The 23,917-nt window shown below is 36.8% G+C and overlaps 1 protein-coding gene across 1 annotated transcript in view; it reads left to right on the forward strand.

The window, feature by feature from the left end:
* Positions 1-23,656, forward strand: part of TNKS (tankyrase) — a 132,849-nt gene extending 109,193 nt beyond the window's left edge. The window contains exons 15-28 of the mRNA XM_072406800.1: positions 3,875-4,020; positions 5,126-5,291; positions 6,151-6,370; positions 7,292-7,401; positions 8,138-8,326; positions 9,590-9,827; positions 10,168-10,250; positions 11,833-11,953; positions 12,540-12,637; positions 13,296-13,370; positions 14,201-14,306; positions 18,561-18,747; positions 20,298-20,454; positions 22,307-23,656. Of these exons, the coding sequence (XP_072262901.1) occupies positions 3,875-4,020; positions 5,126-5,291; positions 6,151-6,370; positions 7,292-7,401; positions 8,138-8,326; positions 9,590-9,827; positions 10,168-10,250; positions 11,833-11,953; positions 12,540-12,637; positions 13,296-13,370; positions 14,201-14,306; positions 18,561-18,747; positions 20,298-20,454; positions 22,307-22,393 (1,983 nt within the window). The 3' untranslated portion in view covers positions 22,394-23,656. The remainder of the gene's footprint in view (positions 1-3,874; positions 4,021-5,125; positions 5,292-6,150; positions 6,371-7,291; positions 7,402-8,137; positions 8,327-9,589; positions 9,828-10,167; positions 10,251-11,832; positions 11,954-12,539; positions 12,638-13,295; positions 13,371-14,200; positions 14,307-18,560; positions 18,748-20,297; positions 20,455-22,306) is intronic.
* The last annotated feature ends 261 nt before the right edge of the window (positions 23,657-23,917 follow it).

Raw genomic sequence — 23,917 nt, forward strand, 5'->3', positions numbered from 1 at the left:
TTTGTGTCACGCCATCTCAGGGCCATCATTTTGCCTTTCTGCCAGGCAACAATTTCTCCTTTCTTCAGCTTCCCTTTTGCAAACAGTGCTGGCAGGTTGTGCCGGTTAGCCCTAACGGTTCCATACGCATCTGTTCTGTGTTGCAGGAGGAACTCATAAAGCTCAGGAGAGGTGTAGAAATTGTCAGTTGTGACACAGTAGCCCTGACCCAGCAATGGCTCTATGAGATAGCACTGAAGATGTGGCCAATCCGTAATGGCTGTATCTGGGGTTGAACTGTGTCCCTTTTCCAGTGTACAGTACTGTGTTCCAGATGTAGCCAGATGAGGATTCACACAGCATGTAGGTCTTCACGCCAAATCGTGCCCTCTTTGATGCAATGTACTGCACCCAGCTGAGCCTCCCCTTGTAAGCCATTAGGCTTTCGTCAATGCTGACATCTCTTTCTGGCACATAAGTTTGCTAGAAATTTTTTAGAATCATTTGAGAAACTTCCCAAATTTTCTTGAGTTTGGTTGCAGGATGGGTAGTTTCATCAAATTCCTCATTGTTTGCGAAGTGCAGGTACTTCATGATGAGGGAAAAGCGATATTCAGGCATGACTGAGCCAAAGAATGGAGTGGCAATCATTTTGTTCTTGGACCAGTACCATTTCTGCACGGGTTTGCCCACAACTCCCTGCAGGATCACCAAGCCCAAAAACAGCCAAATGTCATCCTTGGTCACAGGTTCCCATTTTCTGCTTCTTGCAAACCTCAGGTGCGGAGCACCTTGTTGTCCAGCGTACCTGCATAAAACAAAATAAAAAATGAATTTTAGGATATGTGCTTTTATAGTGTGAAGGTACTATGTTAACAAACAAAGAGCAGCATATATATTTGCATAAAAAAAAGCAAAAAATTTCATTTTGGCATAACAAAATTTAAAAAGTTAGCACAGAGCAGCACACATGTTGGCAAAAAGAAAAAATTAGCAAAAAATTTAAAAAAGTTAGCGAACGCAGGGCAGCATACATGTTGGCAAAAAAAAAAAAATTAAAAAGTTAGCACAGAGCAGCACACATGTTGGCAAAAAAAAAAAAATTAGCAAAAAATTTTAAAAAGTTAGCAAAGACAGAGCAGCATACATGTTGGCAAAAAAAAATTAGCAAAAAATTTAAAAATGTTAGCAAACACAAGAGCGGCTTACCTGTTTGTCTCCGCAACAATTTTTTCGATAACTTCATCAGTCAAAAACAACTTCAGGTATGCCAGGGGGTCGTCGCATTCAGCCCAATTTTCATCCCAGGTGCGCCGGTGAATGGAAATCTTGGCGGTGCCGCCTGGTCCGCATCAAGGTCAATTGGACACCATGTGCGCACAGTACTGACCTCAGGTCCAGAATCGTTGCTCAGTTCACTTTCGCTGTCCGATGACAAATTTCCTGGTGAATCGCTATCGCTCGATTCCACAAAGGACTCCAAATCGCTATCGCTGCGTTCGAATTCCTCCAAAACAGCGCTTGCGCCGGCGAGATGCCTTTTGGATGCCATGTGGTCTCCAGTAATACGTCAGGAACAATCAAGGTCAAGGACAAAGTGATGAAATGATACATTCAGGAAGTGATTTAAAAGTAATCAAAAGGTCAGATCAAGGTTAGGGCTAATAGTGGGCAAAATGTAAATCAGGGCACTGGGCAACGATGCTTGGTGTACTACAATGTGTATTTATACATTTATTTTATGTTTTGATGTGTTTTTACTGTAAAAAAAAAATTTAAAAGCAGATTACTTAGTAATCTGCTTTTAAATTTCCCGCCCCACAATCCATCACTCCGCATCACCCGGAAGATGTCACACATCTTGCCGGGTGATGCGGGGGGGATGTCCCCGCCCTGCTCATTCCCCTGCTCGCATCTCCCGGAGGCTGATCTCCGGGTGATGCGAGCAGGAGAGTGAGCAGCGGGGAGATCATCCCCTACTCCCGGAGGCTGAGATCATTCTAGTGCAAACTTTGCAACAGATCTGTTTGTGTACTTGACCTACTCATGTAGGGGTCTATGTACAAAGCAGTGAATCTGACAATCACTAAACTTTACTGGTGGAGAATCTTCCAGGTAAATGTGTTTAAATAGCAGTAATTGATTTTCCACCAGGAAATGTTTCAGTGACTATCAAATTCACTGTCTTAAAAATACGCCCTTAATATGTCTCACTTCTCTTCTTAAGTATTGCCATGCTGTGCAACAAAGTAGATAAATGTTTTTTTTGTGTGTTTATGCTTTTTGTAAACAACAAGGTTCTGTAGAAACTGAAACTTGCAGTTTGTGCATTTATAAATAATTTAATTGGAAAAGCTATACTTTTTTTTTTAAGACATCTTTCAAGAGAAGAAAAAAAAAAGTTTACTTGTCTAATTATTTGTGTAATCAAATTGTGTAGAATAGGTACTGTACTTAGCCTTTAATTTCCATGGCAAAAAAAAATGGACAAAGGTACCCTTTTGGATTACTTTAGTAATGTAAAAATGTTCTTTTTTTTGCATTGGTACAAATAGTACGCTGAGGTAGTTATTACCATAATGAGCGCTGCTTTTCTGTATCAACCTTGAAGATGATACTGACAGTACTGAAGCTGAATTAGTGTAACCATGACAACCGAGGAGTTCAGATTAAGGTGTATTTTTAACATGCATAAAATATAGCTAAGATCCCTTCCAAAAATAGTTGGTTTATTTCTTTAAAAAATGCTCAGGGGGTATAAGTGATATGTCCTGTTTATTTCTAGATTTTTGAATTTTAAAATAAGATATAATTACGTAGTTAAAAATACTCCCCAACTTAAAATGACTGCACACAAGTCTACACCATGATGTGAATAATACAGAGCTGAACAAATTCTTGGACTAAAAATAGTCCCCTTTGCTGCTGGGTGCAAATTACTTATTAAATTCTAAACCTTTCACAAATCCAGTTACTATATTTCTGGTTCTTATATACATCACCCATCCTCCGCCACTCCCCAGGCACATCAGCTCTCATTGGGAGAGTTTCAACAGCAGAGGTCATTCTAGTTGTAATTGGTAAGCTATATGGGCTTAAACATTAGTAGAAAAATGTCCCCCTGTAATGTCTTCTCATACACTCTAGTCAGAGCAGACAAACCTACATAAGGCTGACAGTGCTACTCTGCATTCACTCATATTACAGAATTTTTACCCTGTCACAGAATGTTTAGTGAGATGACATTCACAGGTAGGAGCGACAGGAATTTGAAGGACATTGCTGCAGGACTGTTTACAGCAGGAAAGCTGTAAGTGCAGATGGGAAGTCATAGTTGTGTTATTAATTGAGCCTTCAATTTCCAAACCTATAAAAGTACTTCACCATGTCACTGGACTAAAGGTTTACTACTCCCCATGGTAATTTTAGTAGAGAGTCTCTAGCCCTGATTTTTTAAAGTTCTCCAAGGCTGAAGAAAAAACACTTTAATCAGCGAAGCTGGGTAATCGAGCAAACCTGGAATGGTTGGTGACCTATTCATTTGAATAGCCTGCCTACTGCACTGCATTGCAGAAAAAAATCTTCATGTACCACAGTATAAACTGAGACAAGAACTAATAGCAGGCCCCCTGGATGGAGTCAACGATAGATGTGTTAAGAAAAAGCCTAGGTTTCTAGCCCTTTCCTAGTCTATTCAAAAGCAGCTAAGTTTATTCCGGAGTTAAGCATTTGGGTGGGAAAATATGCAATACCTTTTTTTACATTTTCTTTTTTTAACCTACAACAGTCTCCCCAATCAAGTATTTGCATTAAAATAGAAATGTAAAACCCATGATGTAAATATGTTCTTTTTTTCTTTAAATTTTTCTTTCTTTCTTATAAATTTTATTAACAGCAGCTATGCAGCCCTCAGAATGTGAATTGCAGGGATCTTGAAGGTCGCCATTCAACACCATTACACTTTGCTGCTGGTTATAACAGAGTTTCTGTTGTCGAATATCTACTGCACCATGGGGCTGATGTGCATGCCAAAGACAAAGGGTAACCGTGTACTTGTAATTTTTTACTTGTTTTCTCAGAGATATAGAAATCTAGGTTTCCAGTAGGGGGAACACAGCAATAGAAAAAAATGTTTTTCTATTATTGTATTCTCAAATGGAAACCTAGATTCCCTTTATCCCTAATATTTGATGTCGTGTATTCTATGTGATACTTGTTTTCTCAATTTGTTATGTATTTGTACTATTTTATGTGCGTAACTTGTAACTGAATTGTCATGAAAATTGGAAAGAGTCTGTAGAAAACTCCTAACACCTATAAATTGTCTTGATAAAATGACTATGCAGACTTCTTTCCTGAGTGGAGTGAGTGCTTGAATTTACAGTTTGGCTAAGCTAAATCCAAACAACTGTGAGCCTGCCGTTTACATTGCAACAGGCTGTCCACTGATAATAAATATTACACTGATAATAAAAAATACAATCAGCGGCTTGGAGCCCATTAGGGTAAATATTTGGTAAGAAATCTCATTCACTGGAAGTTGTCAGGGGTAGTTCTGCCTCCAACAACCACCAGACACTGGGAACACTGTCTGCTAGCAAGCATACATATAGGTTTGCAGCTGTTAATCACATTGGTTACTGAGCCTTTAAAAGTTGGATCACCAATTTTCAGTTTTGCCTGAGCCTAAATCCAGCAGCCCTTCTTCCCTGTGCCTTATTTGTCCTTGTTCAGTGCTCCATTTTTCTTAAACCAAATACATATACTGTATAGAGAATCAGTAACCTTGTTTATTTAGGGATCCATCACAGACTCTTGGTGGTACCATATTTGAGGAAATAATGCTTGTGGTGACCCTGAATTCCAGCTTACTTTAAGGGTCAGTTTAATTTATCAGCTAGCTGTAACTGCTAAGCATCTGTAGTCAGAAGATAGCACCTGATAAAAGTATTAGCTATTGTTTTAGGTTGCTTATAATTCTAATTTATTTTCCATTTGGGTTTTTGTAATGATGGTACATTGCAAAAAAGTTTTTTATGCTTCCATTCTGCTTTCCCCTTCAGAATTCCTTTACAGGTAATTTTTTTTATTCACTGCATCAACAGTTTGTTAATCCTTGTTTTTTCTTTTTGTTGTTACGGAACAGGGGTCTAGTTCCTTTGCACAATGCTTGCTCCTATGGACACTATGAAGTAGCAGAATTATTGGTGAGGCATGGGGCTTCTGTCAATGTTGCGGATCTCTGGAAATTTACTCCATTACATGAAGCTGCTGCTAAAGGAAAATATGAAATCTGCAAGCTCTTGTTAAAGGTAAAACTTCTTATTTTACTACTTAGGGTTAGCTTTAAGGATTTTTGAATCGTATTGTTTCTTGCATTGGTAGCTGTTGAAAACTCTTTAAAAAGGACTATCGTTTCTTGAAGGTTATTGTTGGTATGAATTCTGCATGGGACTCAAGCTTTCTTGTTTTTTATGTTCTTGTTATTGTTTAGGTATACATTTGTGTCTAGGACTGGCCTTTTTGCAAGCCATGAATGTCTGTTTACAAAAATAGAGTTGTTACATAGAGTAGGTACTTTTATCATGATCAGATCGTAAAGAACATATATATGCAGAAATATAGGGTACCTGTACAGCAACTTCAAAATGCCCCTACGTCTTCTTTCTATATTTTTCCAGTTTTATTGGCACATGTTACAATGCTGTACTTCATAAATAATGATTCCATCCTCCATTACAATAAGGTAGATGGTTGTAGAGGGAGGTTTGATTCTGAAAAACATTTTGCTTGGATTCTCTATTTAAAATTCAGAAGACTACCAGAGTGCGTCTGAAAACAAGTTTGCAGTGTATCCGTGCAAGTTTATGTTTGACATATTTCTATTGAATTTAATGAATGTGTTTGTTTTTCAATCACTATTGGAACATAGAACTGTGTAGATAAAACTCTTATGTGGTACTGTCTCATTTTTTTTTACATAACTTTAAGGAAAACCTAAATTGGAAGGCAATATTTTGTCATTACAGCTGTTATAAATCGAAAACTTTACCACAAGCAGTGAAAAACTTTGTTGCCTGACAATTGTTTGCAGTGAAATAAAAGACAACAGCAGACTATGTACTTCACACAAACATGGAATAATCTCAGAACTACTTATCTTTCTTTCAGCATGGAGCTGACCCAACAAAGAAAAACAGAGATGGAAATACACCCCTAGACCTAGTAAAAGATGGAGACACAGACATCCAGGATTTGCTGCGGGGTGATGCAGCTTTACTTGATGCAGCAAAAAAAGGTTGTTTAGCAAGAGTTCAGAAGCTTTGCACCCAGGAAAACATTAATTGCAGGGATACCCAAGGAAGAAACTCCACACCTTTGCATTTGGCAGGTAAATATTTTGACTCCTGTTAATATTTCTCATATGTGTATAAACAAATTATTACTGCAATTCATGAAAAAATTCTGAATGTAGATTTCAGATATATAAAGCAAACATTACCCTGAATAATCATTGATTTAGTTAGTTTAGTATTAGCCTTAATAAATAATTGTTCCATAGTCAGACTGATAGTTCATTCAAAACCTAATGTTCAACTTTGGCTAGGCACATAAAAATCAGGGCTAGTCTATTTCTTTACTTATTCTAAAAAGGATTCTAGCTTCAGAGCGGCTGGTACAACTAAACTCATGAGAGAAAATAGAAATTATTGCTCAGGCTCCACACCTACTAAGAAACAGCTATTTGGAAGTTATCTGGAATTGATTTTTTATGAGCGTTTCCTGCCATTCAGCATTGTTAATTCGGCCCATGTCAGGTTACCATATTTGTTTTTTCAGTATAAGTTGCCTCCTGGTAAAGTGGGAGCAATAACCGCATATAGATAGCCGAGATTAAGTGGAAATAGTAAGAATATCCATTATTGTTTTATGTAGCGTATTAGTGGTCATACCTTGCCTAAGCCAAAAGTTTTATGCTGGCAGTGAGAAGTAGAAATGCATAACCCAGGTCAATTATGTAACAACAACAAAAAAAAAACTGGCTTCTTGTTTACATTTTTCTGTTAAATTTACACTAAACTACACATGTGCAGCTGTGTCCAATCCCAGCATACCCTGAGGCCAGGAATTACATCATTCTGGCTTAGCCAGTCAAAATACCCAAATACCTTAACTTGAAGGAGGAATGGGTGAAAATGTAATTGCTGGAAAAATGGAGCAAGAAAGCGGAGCTTTCCTAAAAAAATTAAAAAAAACTCAGTGCTTTTATTGACACACTTGTTTTATTTTTGGAATGTTTTGTATTTTTCAGCTGGCTACAACAACCTTGAAGTGGCAGAATATCTTTTAGAACATGGTGCCGATGTAAATGCACAAGATAAAGGAGGACTTATTCCATTACACAACGCTGCATCATATGGGGTAAGATTTTATATTTTCACAGCATTTTAAAGAGATTATCAAGTCTGTGGTGGTGATAAATATTCCTGAAAGATCTGAATTCAAGATTCTACAAGGCTTTCATGGCCAGTCTTTTTATTTCAGTCCTGTTCCCTGTCAACCCCCTCTTTCCTTAAAGGAAACCTTTCCTCAGAGAAATGCAGTTATTGCTGCCTTTCTGTCAATGCTAGATTTCTAAATGTTTTGATGCTTACAATCTAGGTTCGTGTCTCTTAACCAGGGTTCCATGGAACCCTAGGATTACTGCAGAGGTTTGGGGTTCCATGAGAAATGAGCAGTTTATTTCAAGGGGAGTTATTTAAAAAAGGTCAAAAAACACTTATCTAGCTTCTAGGTATACAGATCAGAAAAGTTAAGACTAAAACATAATTTATTTCTAATAGCAGTAGCTGTGTCCCTGAAAGTGACTATTACTACTATAGTTTGTATAGTGTCTATTATCTCTGACAAACAGATGTTGGGAAATATAAATTTTAACTGTTTATATACTTAGACTAAAGAGTTTTTCTTTGCAAGTAGTTAGTCTCAACATTCAATTTTGGAAAAAAATGTATCAAACAATTTTGCAGGAAAAGATGTTTAAGCAGACCAGTGATATATTACAGTGATGCAACCATGTAGTACGGTAGTAAAAAATGTATAAGAACATCTATGTTCAATGTATGTATAATTAAATGTTTATTTTCTTTCTTTCCAGCATGTTGATATTGCGGCTTTGTTGATAAAGTACAACACTTGTGTAAATGCCACTGACAAATGGGCATTCACTCCTCTCCATGAAGCAGCACAGAAAGGAAGGACACAACTATGTGCTTTACTTTTAGCCCATGGAGCAGATCCCACAATGAAGAACCAAGAAAGTCAGACACCACTAGATTTAGCTACAGTGAGTATTTCTCTTGTTATAATATTAGTGTTGTTCATACATTGGTACTTTAACCTCCTGAAAGTAACCTCCTTTGCATCTACTAAAGTACAAAGGAAATATAAAACTGTTCTCAGCATTTTGAAAAGAGATCCTTTACAAAAGGTTTGTAGAGCACTCAGAGCTGATTAGCACATTTTAGTTCAAAGCCCTTTCACACTTAGCAACCCTATGCTTTCACTAAGTCTCTAAGCTGTAAGTGCTCTGGTAACCTTGGTGCTACAAACAGGTGGTCAGCAGGTTTTCTGATGTAGTGGACATGTTTTGTGAATAGCTGCTGTAATCTGTAAGTCTTTATATCCTATCAGAAGTTGTTTTGGGAGTGCATGTCCTGACATGTGGTATGACATAAGTAACTGCCATGTAACTAGAAACCACATCATACCCCTACGGTATGCATTTTCTTAAAAGCCATAGTTTTCTATGAGGAGCTGAGTAGGGATCGATAAAAAGAAGTCTATGAAAAGACACTGAGGGTATTTCAGTTTTAGGTGTCCACTTTGCTAAAATAGATAAAGTTAAAACCTAAGGAAACTTCTAATTTTAGACAAGAATAGAAAGACCAAGAGACAATCTTACACAGATAGTGTAAAATGCATCAATTTTAAACAGATCTAAAATGAAACCCCTATGTTATTTAGTTTGAAGTAACTCATACATGATATCTCTTTTACAATCGCATTAAGTCCACTCCATTCTGTTTTGACAGATACGTCTTTACCACTTCACCTGTTCCTTGTGTTAGGCAAACTGCTTATAGATGAATTAGACAGCCCATTCATTTTTATTAGGTCACCCCTTGCATCACATTGCACAGTAATGTAGTGCATGGTGCACTTTTCAAAAAGTGCATATCATAGCAACACACAGCCATTCAAAGCTGGTAAGTTGCATTTAAGGTGGATAATTTCCTTAACCCATTAGTGAAACAAGGCCAGGAATTAGGGAATGTGGAAAACATGCAGGGTCTCTGTGGCTGTATTTTGTGTATCGGACATTTAAATGCTTTTACCAAGAATAAAAAAAGCAGTAGCATGAATTGCTAATGTAAACTTTTCAGTAATTTACAGTGAATTCAATTTTCTATTGTCTTATGGTCCTAATCCTTTATACCAAAATATCCAGTACCTTTTTTCACAAAAGAAATTCCACATTAAAAGAAATCCATCCTATTTTGGAGTGGGGGCATTTACCTAAACATTTTTTATGTATATATTTTTTTAGGCAGACGACATTCGAGCTTTGCTGATAGATGCAATGCCTCCAGAAGCATTGCCCAGCTGCTTTAAACCTCAAGCAACAGTAGTCAGTGCCTCAATCATCTCTCCAGCATCTACTCCCTCATGTTTGTCTGCAGCTAGCAGTATTGATAATCTGACAGGTCCCCTTACTGACCTTGCTGTTGGAGGAACATCTAATGCTGGCGATGGAGCAGCCGGGACAGAGAGGAAGGAAAGTGAAGGTAAGAATAAATTCTCATGTTTTTGGTTTGCCTGAGCATTTCTATTCAGACCACTGATCAATTTAAGGCATAGCCAAGATGTCCACCAGCTGTTTGGATACATTTATGTTTAGTTTTGCACTCTCTGAAACATAATTTATTTATCATTTGGTGCTTTGATAATAGATGAGCAATTTGTTTCGATTCTCAAAGATTCAGTTGTTTTGTAATTATTTCTGCATGCCAGTATGGACATCATGGCTTACTACATGTAATAAGTCATTGACATCAGATGGGTTATAGGGATGTTTGAGTTCTCTATGAGGAATACTTTGTTCTATTTTTTCTCTTTCTCTTGCAGTTGCAGGTCTTGACATGAACATCAATCAGTTTCTGAAAAGTCTGGGTTTAGAACACCTTCGGGATATCTTTGAAACTGAACAGGTAGGAAGCATGCTAAGTCTTATCTCTAGGCTGCACCTTTTTTTATTCAAAGCAGGTTTCCTGGGAGCAGGGGTTTGGTTTTTGCCTAAAGGGGAGGCAGTACACACTTTTTGCCCTTTTTCTTTTAGGGAAAACCAGATTCTATGAGGACCTTTTATGGATAGGGCAGGGGACACACACGGGTGTATTTGTACATGTATGTATGGAATCGCAACACATTTTACCAGTAGGCTTCTTCAGGGGAGGCAAAGAAACCATTTAGAGTAACTAAAATTCCATCCCCTCCATAAACCCCTTGAACTAACTGTTAAATGCTCCTGGAAGCCTACTCGGCACAACTAGGCTTTAAATGTGTGAAAACCTGCTTTTTTTTTTTACACCGCAAAAAAATGCTTAAAATGCCTAAAATTCATTAAATGTAAAATCTGCTTGCTAAAAAAAGCTCATAAGTGCATGATCAAACTTATATGAGTAGGTGAATGCAAGTTATGAACAGCAAAATGGCCCTGGAAGCTACATGGAGCTTCTGAGGAAACACTTGTAAATGCCAGAAGCCTGCATTAAAACAGACCCATTCTTTTTATTTATTTATTTATTTAAACTATGAACCATGAGACTCTTCAGAGTTAGTCAATCTGGCCACAACCTAAATATAGTACAACAAGGAACATTTTTTAGTTGGATAACCAGATAATGGGACTTTGAGGCCAACTCAAACCAACATAAATCTTTTTAGAAAACCCTCTAAGGTGAGGCATTCCAATCTCTCTACGTGTTTCTGGATGTCTGGATTGGATGCACGTTGTGAACTACAAGTCTTTCTCTCATAGAAATATACAGCAAGAGCGGAAGGCAAAATGGTGACTTCATGATATGGCTAGTAACACAAATAGGATTTATTCAATGTTGCATTCAGTAGACAGTGGATCACACTGCTTTCACATGTCACATGTCTTAGATGTCTGCCCCGGAGAGAAGATACTCACCCGAGCAGACATCTAAGATATGTGACATGTGAAAGCAAATGTCCTATTTGTGTCACTAGCCATATCATGAAGTCACCATTTTGCCTTCTGCTCCTGCCGTATCGTACATAACTTTCTATGAGAGAAAGACCTGTAGTTGGCAACTTGCATGATGCATCTCCTCCTCCTGAGGAAGCGGACATGTAGAGAGATCGGAATACCTCATTTGAGACAGTTTCCAGAAGGAGATGTATGTTGGTGCTATCAATGTTTTTAGTATGTTATAATGTATTTTTGAATTTGATTTATAAATTAAAAAAAAATTTCAGCAGAATTTGCTAAGTTGGTCTTAAAAATTCACGTTATCTGGTTATCCAACCAAAAAAATTTCTTTTTTATTCAAAATATTTTTTACAAGTCTTCTATAAGTGTATAAATTATTGATATTCTTATAGCTGTATACATCATAATACATATTGTATTGCATGTACTACTAATAGACATACCTTACCAACTCCTCATATCTGGATAAAATCCTTTAAAAGATCATAACATGTGCATATTATGTCCTTAATATTGGACTATAGTTGATCTGTGGTTTGTTTGCCATTTTTTAGATTACTTTAGATGTGCTGGCAGACATGGGTCACGAAGAGCTTAAGGAAATTGGAATCAATGCATATGGCCACAGACACAAATTAATAAAAGGAATTGAGAGGCTATTAGGAGGCCAGCAAGGTAAGAGAGTAAACATTTTAACACATTTGTTGTACTGCATTTCCATTATACTTATACTTTGTTTGTTTTTAAGACCTATGGCTATAGTAGTAGAACAAAAAACTTAATTTGTAATTTTCAAGATTAAATAATCAATGTTATGAAAACATAATAAAATGCATGTACATCTTGTCAAGTCTAACAAACGGAACTCCTGCATTTCAATTAAAAAAATGGCCTTAAAAGGTTAATCTTAAAGGCATTTTTTAAATAAACATTACTTAACAATGTCACTGTTGCAAACAGTTTGACATTGTATAGCACAGAACTACAATTGCCTTGTATAATTTTTCAATAAGGCATTTTACCAGTGGCACTAGGAGTTTGGTTTTTTCAGTTTTTGTTCCCTCAGAACATTTTACACAATTGGACTCCAGAATTTTCTCTTAAGAGGTTTTTGTGTTTTGATCAAAGTTTGACTGCTATCCGTTGCTGTAGTTAGTCTTTGTTGAAATTTTTATCAATAATTTATTGTTTCTGCTCAAGCATCAATTCAGCTCCAACATTTTGTTTAATTGCGTTACCCTTTGATTTTCTTTCATTTCAGGAACCAATCCTTATTTGACTTTTCATTGTGTTAGTCAAGGCACTGTTCTGCTGGATCTTGCTCCAGATGACAAAGAATACCAGTCAGTGGAAGAAGAGGTAAATGTACTGACTATTTTTTTCCCCACAAATACATTTCTTAGCATACAATAGCAAAATGAACATGTATCATTGACCTCTTGCTAACAAACTCCCTCCATGACAAAGGGTTTCTTTGTGCTTAGTGTTTTTTTTTCCTTTCTTCTTTCTCTTCATTGCTGAGTATATCTTAGCATGAACAATATCTTTTTGTCACAGAATATGATCTTTTGAGCTTAATGTTTTGCTTATTAATTTTGTATAACAATGAAGGTATAATAGATATGAAATTAATGTGGCATGTATATATATTTATTTTAGTGCAGGGTTTTTTGTGTTCTTTGTCTAATTTTTAAAAATCTTTTCTCACCATGAAAGCCAGTGTTTACATATTTCATAGTAAAAAAACATAAAAAGCAATTGTGCGCTTGGAAAAAGGTGACTATGTTAGCAGTTCTGAATGCACAAATGGAAAAAGGTGTACAATTGGAATTACCTGATAGTTTTTGGTCCAAGTGCCTTAAATTGGTATTAATGCCCACATGCACAGAACAGCCAGATTTGATCAGCAGATTTTGGGATGTTTTCCAAATTTATATTTTTATTTACTTTCTTTTCAATTTTTTTTTTCTCAGTATATGTCTTTAATTCAATTCATTTTTGTTTTCTAAATTTGTAGATGCAGAACTCTATTCGTGAACACAGAGATGGAGGAAATGCTGGAGGAGTTTTTAACCGATACAATGTTATAAGGGTTGGTGGACATAAATATGTTTAATTTCGCTCTGTTTTAAAATTTAAGAGGGGTTAGCAAACCTATCTATTTGTCCTTAAGAGTTTAGTGGAACACACTTTGTAGTGAGAGAAGACGGCTTTAAATACACACTGCAAAAGTAGTATTGGCCCCCATGTTGGTCAAGATAAAAACTATCGAGAACCTCTACTGTCCCCTAGAGCCACACAATTGTAGAATGTTTTTGTTTTGTTGAGTATCATTGCATTATGTTAAGCAGCCCCTTCAAAATTATTGGACTGTAATGCCCCTGAACACTTGTAAATTTGGGTGCTGCCACAATTTTTGTAGTGTTCTGAAACACAAGGACACAGTTTAAGTAACATAAGCTTTCATATTGAGTGCCAGAGGCAATACACAGTCTTATTTATTATGTTTTTTCAACAGTAATGTATTGGATAAATTCATTTTAATTAATCAAGTTTTAATTTCTAGTGACTATTACCAGTTAGTGCTTGCTTTACATTTAGCAGTGTTATATGACTTTGGCAGTTTTCTTGCTTTTTATTTTTAGTATATTTAAAAATTCTAAAATACCTCTTTCAAGTGATTTAATTAAAATTGTAGTAAGCGCCAACAAATTTTGGGCCCATGGGTGGTTTTGAATGGAATGTGCAGGTACAAAAAAAAGCAAGTTAACAGTTCTTGTAGTTCTCCTAGGTAGTAAAACATAAATATGCAAGCATTTATGGTGTAAATATGAAAAAGATTAAGAACTTAATTTAGCTCTTTTAATCTTGCATTCTGAATATTGTTTCCATTTGTGTGTTTGATTTCTGGGATGAAAATAGATTCAAAAGGTAGTAAACAAAAAACTTAGAGAGAGGTTTTGTCATCGCCAAAAAGAAGTGTCTGAAGAAAACCACAACCACCACAATGAACGAATGCTTTTTCATGGTATGTTTTTGTCATTTTAACATATATATTTATTTGTTGTTTTGAGTATTCTGAAAGCAGATTTTTTTGTTATGTTTTTTCTGTCTGCCTTACTGTACAACTCAATTGTAAATGTAGATACTGCAAAATGTCTGTATTAAGTATGGTGCTATGGTGCCATGTAGGGGCCACCTTCAACATATACCTGTTTGTTATAAAAAAATGTTTTTGTTTTTTTTGTTTTTTTTTTGTAAGTGGAATCTCCAAGGCCCTCTTTCTTGGGCCTTGAATTATGTTAGGTATTTAATATTATTTCTTATAACAGTTCAGTAAACACCTCTTTATTCACCAAGCATTTTGTCACGTTCATTTCTGTTGAAACATGTGGAAGAACTTGTCCAGAGATTCTGAAAAGAAGCATATCAGGAGTACCTGGTGCTATGTTTGCCTCATCTAGTACCATTGGAGACCTAGCCTTAAAGCTAAGAGACTTAACAGTCCACTAGAAGGACTGCTACTTTAAGCAGACCTATCGCCAGAATTTTTACTTTACATGAAAGGATAGACAGGTAGCATCCAGAGGAAAAAGGACCTGCGTTACTCGCTCCTAGGTTCCAGTTTTTAGTTATTACTAGCTCCTGGGATCTAGAACCAATCAGTTACGATTTTTCTATGAGGCACCTGACTGCCAGACAGGGGGCATATTAGGGACCCTTCTATTCTCACCATCACACCCTCCCAATGCATATGTTTTCTTGATATATAGACCAGCCCTGCTACTATTAACCCAAACTCTCAAGCATAGGGGGTTACCTTTTTTCAATCACTTTTTCCATTGGTGCTATTAATACCTTTTGGCCTTTTATCATCAGGCTTTAGTGGCACAGGTTTAGTCTGGAACCTGTATATACTTTTGCAATATTCTACAAAGAAGATGAGGCCGCTTTACCTAACTGATTTTAACCTTGGCCTTAAGGTTACTTACTTCCTGGGTTAGGGCTTATGCTGTTTCTTCGTGTGATCTAATTCCTCATTTATTAGTTGCCTACATTTGGGAGGGTGTGGCTTGACAATGAATGGAGTAAGGTTGCACTAATCTTGAGCTCTGCATTCTCTGCGCACTTCACTTCTAATTTCAACCGTTCGACTGGGTGTCTTTAATGTGGAAAAACACATACCTTGGTCAATGAAGATATGCAGCTTGCTCTTCTTTGCTTTCTCTCTCTGTTTCTTGCCTTACCTGAACTCAGCTGCCAGCTTCCATATGGTGTCAATACAGTGTTTTTTGGCTTCTAAGCCCAGAGAAAGGAAGCTGCTTCAGCTCTATTAGAAGTCATCCTCCTGTGCCACGACTGATCTATCCATCACATCACCTATGAAGGCACCAAATCTCTTGTTTATTTCCTCACTTCCTATCCACCGCTCGTTTTCATTCATACACGATGACCTGTAGGCCCCTTTGAATCCCTTCTGAAGTGTGAACTAGAGGCAGCAGTGGAGCACTTAACAATCTCTGAAGACGGACATTGAGAAACTAAACAGCATTCCTAGCAATTTGATAACAGGATTGCTGATTTACATGCACCCAGGTAACCACCGAGGATTGCTTACAATGGCTAAATTCCTTTCTGCGTAACATTACAAAGCACCTTGACATGCAGCTAAGGATTGAAGACCTAGAGAATCATAACAGAAAAGGACAGATAATCATAACAGAAGAGGATCCACAACTTGAGTATCAAAGGTATCACTTCTGGTCCTCACTTTTTGACATTTATTATTGCTGCACTATATTTGTTGAGCCCACCTTCCTAAATTTTGAGATAAATAGGGTTCATTGCATCCCTAAACCTGGGGATCATCCTTTGCAAGGCCCCAAAGATGCAGCAAGTCCCAAAGACCTGGTTCTGGTACCTCAGTGAAGGTCTATTTCACCTTCCTGAAACTAGGGAAGTTATTGCCAAGAAAATCCATTTCTCCACCAATTTATATTCTGAACATATTCTTCCTACCTCCTGGAAAGCCCATGAATGCTTTACTAGAGGCATGTTTATCAAATACAGCCATTATCATGGTTATCAAGGACATACTTGAGTCTCTGAACACCTAGGCAATTTCATGCACTTGAAACCTGACATCAACAAATTTAGTAAGGTCATTCACTTTGAGCTAGAAATGTTGCATCTTAGAATCCAGATCCGATCCCTCTGCCTCAACTAAACTGGAGCTAAATTAGCAAAGATATCAACTCATCATGCCCTCACATTTATTCCAAGTATCTGTTCTTGGATTAGTATTCTTCCCCAAATACCTCCAGATCCCTTCCCCATTTAGATTTTTCATTGTTCTCCCCTGGTCCCTTCAACCCTTCTCTTTCTCCCTAACATGTGTTCTCCCTCCCTGCTCTATAAGCTGTACAAAACTCGTCCTTATTTGATCCTACCTTATGTTCTTCTTTTGCCTTTATTATTTTGTCCGATACCTATCTCAGGCTAATCCTTTACGTGTACCTCTATTGTGGTTCTCATCAGTTAATGGGGATGTACAATACCAACAGTGGTTGGCATACTTCCAAAATGTAATTGTTACAGTGCAGCATTCTGTTCTGTGCTATACCTTTCTTGTCATATGTCCTTGGAACTAATATTTTGATTTTTTTCATTACAGTCTTTAACACGTTGTATTATGTTCTTATAGTTTTAAAAAATAAACAAATAATAATTAGAAACAAACAACTGCTTGTCTTACTGGTTGTATCCCTCAATGAACAAAGTGAAGAAAAAATGTTTGTACTTGTAATTTTTTTCTTGTTGTTAGGTATTGAGATACACAGCTAGCCTCCCTGTATTTGGTTGTAGAGTCTTTTGCTATGGTTCTTCTTTTTTTGCACTGGTTGCTGAGGGGCCAGGTGCAGCTGTACTCCTAGCTTACGGTACATTAGGAATTTAAATTGTTCTGAGAACATGGCTGTTTGTTTGCAGGTACTGACTGCATCGACTTTAGGCACACTTCAGCACCTTACCATTCAGATACTACAGGCAAGCCTTCTTGCTTGGCAGGATCTTCAGAGGTATTGGCCGCAGGTACCACTCTATACAGGACAAACTCTTCCCTGAGGAATTGCAACTTCTAACTGCTAAATTTCAAGTTCCACTACATAAAGGTTTCCAGAACTTATGTCACAGGTGGAGGAACACCAGATGTGGACCTCCTGGTAAAGCAAAGTAGACAGGTTTGCCCCTAGATGTAAAGGTCCTTGGAGACCACTGAAACTATGCAAAATTGCAATAGGATGGCATTCCATGACACATTCCATTGTGGTACATTTACATGGTAAGGTGTTCCTGGCAGATGCTGTGTCCTCTTCCTGTACATCAGTACCTGCTTTCTCAAAGTCTAATTTACTATCCTGGCTTATGATTGCTGCCTTTACCAGCATGAAGTTCAGGCTTTAGGAGACCGACTCCCTGAACCAGTGATTCCTAAAACAATTAAAGCAAGATAGTCTCACACATTCCCTTCCTGCCAAGTTCCGCCAAACAATTGCTAGCTTCAGTTCTTCTGGCAACTTTTTTAGATGCAAACAGTCCCCTGTTTTTTCTTCCTGTATTTTTAGTGGCATGTATAACAGACCAAACAGGAGCAAATAAAAGGAGTTTATGGTTAGGGTTTACATGTTAAAGTATATGTATCTCCCATTGTAATTGGTGGTCCTTTTCTGTGCTGGAGAGGATAATCCAAAACCTCTGCATAAACTGCAGTTTACCTCTTTTTGAAAAAAAGAATTTTGTTACAGTATTTAAAGCAGGCAAGGAAAGCCTAGCTTTGCAGCTGCTACAATCACCCTCTCCAGGCAGCTATGTAAACACTTAACACTGCTTGTTGGAGATGACAAGGGAGCGGGTAGGATGACTCTTCACTCATCCCATAGGAGCAGAGGAGTCAGCAGTTACAGGTCATTTTAACCAGAAATGCATAAAAAGAGATTTTGTTATTGCAAACTAGATGCACAATGCTGCTGTGAAGTGGCACACCGCACATGTATTTGGACTTTAAACGTGCCACATTACACCTCCCTAATTGACATTGTGGAGTTTAACTTCAACTAATATTGTAATGATACAGAAAAAGCTGATAAGGTAAATCTAATTTTAAAAATGCAGCTTTTAAATGATAAAGGATATTGTTTGTTAAATAATTAGTTATTATACAGCATAACATCTAGTAAGATTTTGTATGTATGTTTTTAAGTTTTGTACTTTTTTTTTCATGCAGGATCTCCATTTATTAATGCAATCATTCACAAAGGCTTTGACGAGCGACATGCATACATTGGGGGAATGTTTGGAGCTGGTATCTATTTTGCAGAAAATTCTTCTAAAAGTAACCAATATGTATACGGCATAGGTGGTGGAACTGGCTGCCCTACACACAAGGACAGATCGTGTTATATTTGCCATAGGTTTGTTCCTTAAATACTTTTATAAAATGTTTAGTTGGATTTCTCTTTGCTTTAAAATGAAAAAGGCAGTAGAGTATTTTGACTTTGTAAGGTGAGTTTTCATTTAGATAATTAAGGAGGTGAATCTAAATGAAAACAATAGGCAAGGAGTAATGTTCACAGGAGAAAAAAAATTCTGCTCAAAATGTAAGCTTTGAAAATACACTTTTAAAATGCATGTGCAAGTTAGATACTAAATCAACCCCCCATGTGTTATTTTGTTTTTTAAACCTAAAGGAATACCCAATTCAAATTTTATCTAAAAGTGATCTAGATTTCTTACTACCCATTAAAGGTAGCATTTTCCTGGCATTGAAGCAGCCTGTTGTAGATATGGATTTAAAAGAAAGTGCAGGAAGGTTCTTTTACACTATAGGAAATGCCCAAGCTGGCTGAATTTGAGAAACAGATGTACTTTGAATAATTTGTCCATTGTGCGGCAGTGTAAGTTGGAGGATGTGTTCAATTTTATTGTGATCTAGATTAAATTACTTTTAGTAGCCTGAGACCCTGAGAAAGCCACTAACGTGTTCTGGTGGGATGGGGGCCTCGTTATAAACTAAAATGACTGTTAACATCTATTGTTTGTGAACTGGGGTGATAAAGCTTACATCCAATACAGGAGTGGGTTGGATAACTCTTCACTCATCCCATAGGAGCAGAGGAGTCAAAAGTTACAGGTTTCTAATGTGCAAGTGTGGTAATGATTTACCTTATGTATGCTGGCAGGCAACGTTTTAAATGTGGGCAGCAAGGTTTAATATTAGTTCCTCACAGGTAAATGTAGTCATTTGGAAGGCCTCAGGTTGGTTAGTTTCTGTGTTTTATGTGAAATCCTTACATATTCTTTATAACAGTCATTGTAGTTTAGTTCCTAATTACATAATCCCTTATGTATACTGGAAATCAAAGATTCCATTGTTTATATTTTTGGAGTGCTGAATTGTGCATATTTATGTTTTCTAACATAAATACAGAATTAGAATAGCTGAGGATGTTTTGTAGGCAATGGTTTGCTATAGTTTTATTTACTGTGGCATTTGAAATAATTGGGCATCATATTTCGATGCAGCATACAAAAGTTATACATAGTAGTGAATTTAGGACCTTGATTTACCATAAAGATGAATTATCTTCCCAATGAACCACACTGCTCATCATTGAAGATACTCAGAATGAAGCAATGCAGAGCCGAGAAGGCCACAAAGCAAAGATCTTAGGGGGGGATAGACAGTTGGGTGTGTCATATATGAGAAGTGATAAGAGGGCATGATAGTCAACTAAATAGCAGATTTAGACTTGAAATATGATTAGAGCTCAACTAAGCTTAACTAACTAACTATGTTTCCTACTTCAAGCTTTTAATCCTTACCAAAAGTATAAGATGGTGAATTTTTACTTCTACCAATTTAGTATTGAAATGCTATAATGCATAGTCACTAAAGTCAAAGTTTTTTTATTGGTATTGTTTTTTAACTATTTTGTTGTATTTTTTTTTTTTTTAACTTCAGACAAATGTTATTCTGCAGAGTGACACTTGGCAAGTCATTTCTGCAATTCAGCACAATGAAAATGGCCCACGCTCCTCCAGGACATCACTCTGTTATTGGAAGGCCAAGTGTAAATGGACTGGCCTATGCAGAATATGTAATCTACAGAGGAGAACAGGTATCCAAAAAAGTCACCGGTTCATGTTTTTTTTTATTGAGCATATGCTGGTTTAATATTATAGTCGCAAAGCTGAACGCATGAAGAAAAATTATTGTCTAAATATGAGGCATCTGTAAATCTTAGTGTGTTTTGTATATTTTTTACAATCTGTGCTTGAGCTTCCTGTATTTAAAACTAGTCACTGCTGCTCTTATTCCTGGGGGGTGAATGGTCTTATGTTAACCCCTCTTCTAGTTTTCTGAAGAAATCCTGTAGTAGTTATTATTCATAGTAAACAATTTAATAAGGGATGGTTGACTATATCTCATTATCCAGTCTGTCATATACCTAAGCACCAATTTCCGTTCAGCTATCTGGCGATTGGTCTAATATTAACCTTTTTCTGTAGTTTCTGTAGGCATCCTGTAGTAGGTGAACCTGCTGGTTTCTTTCCCTAGTTCTATTTTCTCGGCACAGGCTTGTACAGACAGTAAAAATGTTTATTCTTTTTGGGCAAAATAATATCTGGGTTTTTTAAGGCATTTGTTGCACACAAAGTAGATATATATAATTGTAATGACATTTGAGAAAATATATATAAATTACATTTTTTGCATCCAGAATTCAGCCTTAACCTCTCTAGCGGTAATCCCGAGTGTGACTCGGGGTGGCTTTTACATGCAAAAAGCGGTAACCCCGAGTCACACTCAGGGTAACTTTAAGAGCCCCCCTTACCTTTGCCCCGCGCTCCAGCGGCGATCGGATGGTCCTGCTGTGAAGCTGGGACGCCGGTCCGTCGGGGGGCGTGGCTCGGCGGGCAATTTAAAAGCAGATTACTGAGTAATCTGCTTTTAAATACCAACCGGGTCCCGGCCACGCCGCTGCTCGCATCAGCAGTGAGATGCGAAGCATCTTCTGCATTGTGCTTCACATCTCACTGCAGATGCGAGCAGCAATAGCAGATTCCGGGGGACTGCATCTCCAGCATCTGTGTGAGACAGACGGGAAATCCCCACACACATCACCCCGGAGGATGAGTAATCTTCCGGGTGATGTATGGGGGTGTGTTTGCGAAGGAAATTTAAAAGCAGATTACAATGTAATCTGCTTTTAAATGTTTTTTTCAGTGCAAAAACACCACACAACATGAAATAAAGATAAAAGTACATTTTTAATTTTTTTATTTTATTTTAAGATTACATTGTTGTCCTATTTCATTATTTTTTTTAAATTATTATTTTTTAAATATGTATTATATTATAATTTATGATTATAATATAAATAAATATAATTATCGTACCCGGGAGTTAATCCTAAGAGAATAGGATCACTTTTTGCATCAAAAAACTGACAGAATTAGAACGCTAGGGGGGTTAAAGAAGCAATCACACCTTTTTTTTTTTTTTTTTTTTTTTGCAAAACGGAGAGGTTATGAACTCTTCTTTGGAATAAATCAAAAATTTAAATTTAATTTTAAATATAAAAATGTAGTAGGAGAGAAAAATGTTTCCTACTTGTAACTGCACAAAAACTCCAAACATGTCATGTCCTGTTATTGTGTTTGCTCTCTGCCTATTCCCTATTTGTTTTTTTAGGAGAAAGGTAACCTGATTTTACTACTGGGCACCATAGCAGCTACTTTCATGTTTTCTAACAGTAATCTGAAGATGGTAATCTATTAGTTAATCTTCCTTAGTCGTCCATTTCAATTAGTAGTGACACCAGGTATCATTATAAAATGAAATAACTCTTGCAATTCAGAATTTCTAAATACAGCTGTGCTCATGTAGTGCTTTCAGTGTAAGTTAAAGGAATGTGAAATCATTTCTTTTTATGGTAGACTAATATTCTTCATTCATTTTCTATACAGGCATACCCAGAATATCTTATTACATACCAGATCGTCAAACCAGATGCACCCTTACAAGCCGCCACAACAGCGGAACAGAAGACTTAGTACTATCAGTGAACTCTATGAAATCCAAATCCTAGAAATGAAATATTGCCTGAGTGACTGGGAAACTTCTCAACTTTAACAAAAATCATAAAAACCTGGAAATAAATTATGTATTTAAGTATTACCTACTGTTCTGGGTAGGGATTCTCCCACTTGCTACTGGTCCTCAAAAAGAGATGTTTACAAGGAACTGCCTTTTAGTCAAGTTTCTTTGACAAAAAAAAAGAACAAAGTGGGAACAACAAAGATTGTTGAAGATTTCATTATTACTACAGATATTGCCACAATAGCATTTCCAAGGTGGTTTGGATGTTACATGTATTGGTAACATTTATGTGAGCATTTTAATATACTTTGATCTTAAGTACCTTGAAAGATGGATTCGCTTGAATCCACTATTTATTTTTTTTATATTTGTGTATAAATAATGTAAACCTAGCAGAAATTAAAAAAAAAACATTTTCTTTCTTTTGCACAAAGTTCATTAGCAATGCAATGTTTACTGACCAAGAAACAAATAAGATCATCTGATATTCCCTTCTCTCTCACTCTCACATCCTCCCCCCCCCCCCCCCCTTCTTCTGCACTGCTTCCACCTTTAATCTCTCAGCACCCCTTTTTTATTTTTCTCCGTCTCTCTCCTCTCTTTCCTTTTCTTTCCCATTTCCACCATACAGTCTCTCTCACTCCCTCTCACACACACACACAGACCTTTTCTCTGCTTCCTGCCTCTTTCCTACCTTTAATTTTCTTTTTCATACACAGACCCTTTTAACTCCTTTTCTTTTTTTCCCCCACTTCCACCTTTATTTTCTGATTCTTTATTTTCCCTTTCTCTCCCTCTCTCTTTACCTTTCCCCACTTTTCTACTCCTGCTTCCACCTTCCACTCTCCCATTTTCTCTCTTGATCTTCTCTCTTTATCCCTTCCTGCACGTCCATTAAAACATTAAAAAATGAAGGAGGAATATTAACACTAAAACTCAGTTACAAGTTTACAGTGGTTTCTACCACACAATGAAGAAATCTCTAACAAGTAAATTTTTAATCTGGGTTCAGAAAGAACTGTTATATGCAGATACAGAGACATATTCAATAGGATGGACTATCAAAAATATGTGACTCACAGCAACCAATAAGTTTTTTCCATCACCTCTAGTGTCATATACCAGCTGAACAAAGTTATTGTGTGGTTGCTGTGTGTTACAGCACAGTTAACTGTTTAATGCTGTGTTAATAATAAAGCAGCTTTTGTCCTGTTTAAGTTGTGACTCTATTTGTTTCCTTTGTTTCTGCTTTTTACCTAGAAGTCTTTATAAAATGTTGGCGAGCAATAGCCAGAAAAAATTCCCCTAATCCCTCAAAAATTTTAAATTGCTGAAAATGAGCCAGCAAGACTTTGTCAGTCTGTATGTCTTGAACCATCTTGAATGAATATAAGAGATGTGTCCTAAAGAAAACTTAACCAAAGTTTTAAGGATACATCCTCTATGGCCAGAACTTCTCCTTCCTGCCACTGATTCAC

The sequence above is a fragment of the Pyxicephalus adspersus genome, chromosome 3, assembly GCF_032062135.1.
Source record: "Pyxicephalus adspersus chromosome 3, UCB_Pads_2.0, whole genome shotgun sequence".
NCBI lineage: Eukaryota > Metazoa > Chordata > Amphibia > Anura > Pyxicephalidae > Pyxicephalus > Pyxicephalus adspersus.